General features: G+C 36.2%; 1 protein-coding gene across 2 annotated transcripts in view; it reads left to right on the plus strand.

Annotated features, from left to right (window-relative positions):
* Emc2 (ER membrane protein complex subunit 2) overlaps positions 1 to 2,952 on the plus strand; it is a 36,129-nt gene extending 33,177 nt beyond the window's left edge. For both annotated transcript variants that reach the window (XM_057792575.1, XM_057792577.1), the window contains one exon: positions 2,101 to 2,952. In XM_057792575.1, coding sequence (XP_057648558.1) covers positions 2,101 to 2,187 — 87 coding nt within the window. In that variant the 3' untranslated portion in view covers positions 2,188 to 2,952. The remainder of the gene's footprint in view (positions 1 to 2,100) is intronic.
* Positions 2,953 to 6,000: the final 3,048 nt, after the last annotated feature.

The raw sequence follows: 6,000 nt of genomic DNA on the forward strand, positions 1-6,000 counted from the left end.
TAAATTTGAAAAAATGGAGTTTTATCAGCAGTTTTTCTTTGCTTCTTCTTAATAAAACAAAACGTGGCCACTGCTTGCTCTTTAACTAATTGGTGTAGTGTGTTGAGGAGAACAGACATTGGTTTAGTGCGCTGGAAGTTTCTTGTAAATCTGCTGACAATTTTCCAGATCAACACTTTCTGTATATACTGTTAAATTTGTCTGTCTCAGATCCATATGTTATTATGACTGTCCAGCTGGATCTATTACTGCCCTTTTAGAAAATGGAAAATTAAATCATGATTTGAGGAAAAAATGAGGTCCTGGCTTAATCAGTTCAATTGCCATATAATTCTGGAATAGACTAGATAATTGTGTGTCAGGAAGAACTTGGAATGATAGATTTATATTTGCAACTTTTTAAATGTGTTTTGACATGCGTTTGAGGTAACTTGGTTTGTCCTAAATTGTAGTGGTTGTCAGTAGTGGTGACACTATCTTAACGTCTGTATTTTTATCAGCTAACTTTGAAGAACCATGCTTTTACTTTTGAAAGTATATTTATATGTAAATTTAACAATCCTATATTTAAAAATAGATGCTAAGGTGTCCCAAAATTTTTATTTTCACTTTGCTCTTTAGATAAAATTAGAATAATTATAGAATAATAAATTAGAATAATTGTTTTATACCCTTTCCCCCAACCTGTCAAGACTTTTTATCAAAATCAGTCCATAAATGTTGTGATTAGAGCCATTCCTGTTTATACTGAATGAGCAGTAAAAGAAAAGCCTTTCTGTGCTTTCCAAATCCCACAAAGATAAATTTATCAACTAGATGATAGGGGAAGATGCGTACCTTCTCTATAGTCTTTAATTGCTAAGAGAAATTATTTTCATGAAGTTTTAAATATGATGTTGCCATAATTCATAGCCGTAACTGCTATTTTTCCCACTTCCCTTCCTTAAGCTGTGATGTTGCATTATGGAAGGCAGGGTTCCTGTGTTTACGGTACCATCACTAACACACTCTCTAATTGTCTCTTCTGCCAAGTAGACATGGAGCTGCAGCACCTAATGCTGGAGGAGTGACTGAATGTAGGCAGGTCAGAGGAGGTGACCAGTCACAAAGCCTGTGCTCCTGTTACCTGTGCGCTCATCCTGTCTTTCTAGACAGGTCCTGAATAGTTTGCCAAATTCAGAAGTTACGAAAGAAATAAACACATAGTAAATCAAGTATTACTTACTGTCATAAGGTAGTTGCTGGAAAATGTGTTAGAATTAATAGATGTTGTTAATACCACATTTTAATCAATACTTTGACCATGGGAAAGTAAGGACTACAGGTAGAATAGACTTCCCCCTCCCTCATAGAAACAATCATTTATCTGGTAAATCTGTTGTGTTTAATCAAGCTAATGTAAACGGTAGTGACTGTCAGCACAGTTAGAAAACTCATTTTGAAATCAGCATGGGGTATTCAGCAGTGATTCCCCAGTGATTTAAGTCCATGAGTTTTGAAATTTAAAGTATTGTGAATTTACTTTTGTATACACAAACCTAGAACTTAATATATTGTTTTTGGTTTTCACTATAAATTCTAATCTGAATAAACAAGAAACATATCATCCAGTTAACTAACAAATCTGAGACGTTAAAAATGTGACCTATTCTAAAGAATGTTAAAGTGTGTGCACTTTTACTTTGAAATGCTTAAAGTCCTTTCATTTGTGCACTTGCTTGACATTCCAAACATCTGTTTGTATGGTAGGCAAGTAGATAGCAACTGCTGTCCTCTATATGTATGGCTTAAACTTCCTTTAAGTTATACAGTGGTCCATAAATGCTTTAGAGTCTAGATCTGGGGTAGTTTTCAAATCCAATCTAAGCTTTTATAGGTTATCATACTAATTAAAATCAGCTTAAACTACCCAAGTACATGTAGTGAAATATTTAATGCAAATGTCCGTAAAACTCTGGGTTTGTTGTTTTGAAAAACACGTGATTGCACACAGATGATGTAATCATATTTTTATTAGCAATAAAATATAACGATGAGTGTGATGTTTGAACTTTGCAGTGATTTTGAGACTAATTGAATTCTTTTTTTCTTTCTAATTAGTTTGCAGGTCGAAGTAAGAAGGAAACCAAATACTCTCTTAAGGCAGTTGAAGACATGTTGGAAACATTGCAAATCACTCAGTCTTAAGGTTGCAGAGACTCTTTGACATTAGATTTCAAAACTGTACAGCTGAACGTCTTGGCCTGTGACTTATTTACTAAATGCCAAGTGCTGTTTGCATTCATTTTCTTTGAAGAGGTCAGTTATAAAGAATGTGTTCAAATAAACCTCAACTTGCCTTGTATTGATAAGCAGGGAGTTGGAGGGAGTCCATGGAAGAGAGATTCAAGACCTATTGATTGTATATCTGTCTTGTTGGCCCCATTTACCTTAAAAATAAACCATGATTTATTAAACTCATGCATGAAAATCCAGGTTTCTTTTGTTATATTGTAATTAGTATGCTATTATAGAGCTCATTTGTCAGCTAAGTTCTTCTCATTGGTGTTGATAAATTTACAAAATTTATAGCTTGCAGAAACAAGTTACTTTGAATGTTTTATAGTGACAGACTGGATTTTGTGGCCTGTGTGAATGTTTATTATTTTAATTTGTTCTAATAATAAGTCTTGCTTAAATTATGCCATTCTCTACACTTGATAATATCTCTGAAATTTTTTTGATTTATACATTTTGTCCATAAAATGTTTTGAAGGTAAAATGGGCCTTTTTACACATTGTGTTTATTACAACTTTTAGTTGTGAAATATAGAAAATATGTTTAGGATCATAGAAATATCAGTGAAAGATATTGTTATCACTGGGACTACTTAGTTTTGGGTATGAAGGGAAAAATCTAAACTGTCTTTAGGAATAAAATTATTACAGTTCTCATATACAGTCACCTCCTTACTACAGTTTCTTGTCGTTTTCTTTGTGTGGTCCATAGCCATTATTCTGCCTTCAGCAGCATTTCGCATATAGGTTAGAGAAGACTGAGCACTAAGTACTCGACAGCTGTCTATTCAGGGCTCTATATTCACCATCTGTCATTAGGGCTTGTGCGGAAAATCAACAACTGTCTTCATTACCAGCCAGTTTTAACTCTTAATAATTTTTTGTACCAGTAAATTACTTTTAATGTTTCATCTAAACTTCAGTGTTAAAGGTATTTTCACTTTATTCTCTCATGGGTCATGAATGGAAACATGGTATCTTCTGTGAACTAATTCTGCCCACATGAAGACAATTTTCCACTACTGATCTGTGAGCATGAAGATCTACTTTCTGTGTACACAAACCTACTACCTGCATTTCCAGCATTATGAAACGTTTATGTTTGCCATAAAGAACGTAGTGCCTGCACATTGTCCCGTTACCTTTTCTCCCTCTCCTGTCCTCCCCACCAGTCACTGGATAAGAATTTACTTCTGCACTTGTATTTGTGTGGTAAGTAATTTAGTTCCTCCTCTAGCTGCTTACCTTGGTTTCCTTTTATTTTTTAAAGTCCTTTTTAAAGTAACTTCCTGCCAAGAAAGTACATTGAAGTACATTGTTAATAGTAGTAATTTATAAGATTCTGCTTAGGTGCTCTGACGATCTCTGTTCTTTATTTACAGTGAGTTACTTTGTTCAGGTAGTGACAGAACTTCCTTTCCTCAGGATTAGAGAATCCAGAGGAGGTATCGTAACTCATAGGGAGCAGAGCTGGTTTGCTCCTTATGGTCAGCAGTCAGGTAAGACAGCTTTTGCTGGATGGAAAGCATTTGCTGTCTTGTCTGGCTCCCTTAGTCGTGGCTATTGAGCACTGGATATGATCTGGACTCTTAATGCAACTGAGAAGCTCAGGTTTTGTGGTTTACGTAGATTTAGGTACGGATGATGTGTGGTAACAGCGATAGGTGTGAGATCTGACAAGGTTAGGCCTGTGAAATGAACAGAAGCTTTTGAAAAGGCCCTGCTTTCAACGGAAAAGGTGAAGTTGGTGAAGTGATGCTTTTTGCCTCCTTTCCTGCTCTTGAATGTCAGAAAAATGCCTTGACTTCCCACGCTGATTAGAACCGCGGAATGGCAAATGAGAGAATGATAGTTCCACTTCAGAGAGGAAGCACAAGTTAGACAGCAATGGGCTGCGCTGCCACATGCCTGACCAGCACGGGCCGCAGCGACTGCTGTGCTTACTATTGCGCGAGAAACATCCACTCAGTTGTTTGAGACTTCAACCATGGGTGTTCCTGACTGATATACCCACTGCTCCCGGGAACTTAGGTTTGACACATCTGAAATGCTGCTTCACATAGACTGTCTTAAAGCAAGAAGACCGTTCCGTATAACAGAAAATCATCTTATTGCCAGTTAGCACCTTGCATTCTCATCCAGCAGATAGGATCTTTTCTTAAGGGCTATCTTCTGACCTTTAATCATAAGAACATCAATTTCTGGGCATAGAAGATAGAAACAAACAGAAATGTGAGGTCAGTGCTGCTGTTTTCTGAAAGCGTATTATTAAACTGTTAATGAGTAACTATTTCAACAGTAGTCCAGTTATTCTCAAATTAGCTTCTTTTCATAAAATTAGGATTTTAGGAGTGATTTTGAATCTTAAACTTCATTTCAAGAAAGAAATTTGGAGACTGGAGAGTTGGCTCTGTTAAGAGCTCTCATCTCTCTTGCAGGGAACTTAGGTTCAGTTCCCAGTGCCACATGTAGCTCACAATCCTCTCTAACCGCTGCCATGGCATCTGGCACCTCCTTCAGGCTCGCGTGAGCACCAAGAATACGCATACATGCATACATACGTACCTGCAAAAACACCCATACGTCCAAAATAAAAATAAATATAAATTTGAAGCTTAGAGAAATTAATGTAGTTTGTGGTAGAATGGAGTGTCATAAATTATCAGATCACAGTTGTTTGTGATGCCTTATGTATGTGTCTGCCTGGTAATGCGTTTTCCTGTTTGAGGGAGGGTGTGTGTGGCTTGGGGGGGAGAGATTATTTGTAGTCAGTGAGAACTATTTCAGGACAGAAGTGCTTTCATGCTCTTTCCCTTTGAGCCTCTGATCCTCTCTGTTTTCTTGCTCACCCCTGACAGTCAACCTCCTATTATAGGCAATATTGTCTTCCCCCAAATTCATATTCATTCCATAGTCATTGTTTTGTATACTTGTAATTAGTTTTCTTTAGTAGTATTTCATTTGAAGATACTTGAAGACTTAGCAGAAATTGTGAAAAATAGGGCAGAGATTCTCCCTACAGAACCACAGTGAACTGTCAACAAGAAATTTTTATTGTAGTAGAACTGTTAATTTAGGTGTAGCCCTAACATTTTACAAATCCAATGTTTTTTTCCTCTCTGTAAAATTTACATATTGGCATTTGGTACCATTTTTGCAGTTAGAATCCGGACTTTCATGTAAGCTCCCTTTACTCTGTGATAGTTGCACTCTTGTGCACCTCTAATGTTCAGTGTTTCTGACACATTAAATAGAGACCAGTACTTTATAAGTACATATACAGAATATTAGCACAAATTACACCACAGTTGTAAGCCTGATTCAGTATTTGAAAACCAATATATTTTGTACTAGAAAAAATATTCAATCAATATAAAGCTTTTGACAAGCTTCAGTTCCCATTTATGGTTTAAAATAAAACCTCAGAAACGAAAGGAAACTTTTCCAACTATGTGAATAGAATCATCTACAGCAACTTAATGATGAAAACTAAATATATTCTCTGTAAGACTGGGAGTAAAGACCGCTCACCTTTTTCAACGAAGTGTTGTACATTTAAACACTGTAATGACATAGTGTTGTAGAGAAGCCACGTGCGTGTTCCCGACCGCCCAGACTCCCAAAATAATCACACTAACTATATTACTTGCAATCCTGTTTGACCAATAGCTTAAGCATATTGTTAGCTAGCTCTTACAACTAGAATTAACTCATTTCCATTAT

This window comes from Chionomys nivalis, chromosome 17 (assembly GCF_950005125.1).
Source record: "Chionomys nivalis chromosome 17, mChiNiv1.1, whole genome shotgun sequence".
Classification (NCBI taxonomy): domain Eukaryota; kingdom Metazoa; phylum Chordata; class Mammalia; order Rodentia; family Cricetidae; genus Chionomys; species Chionomys nivalis.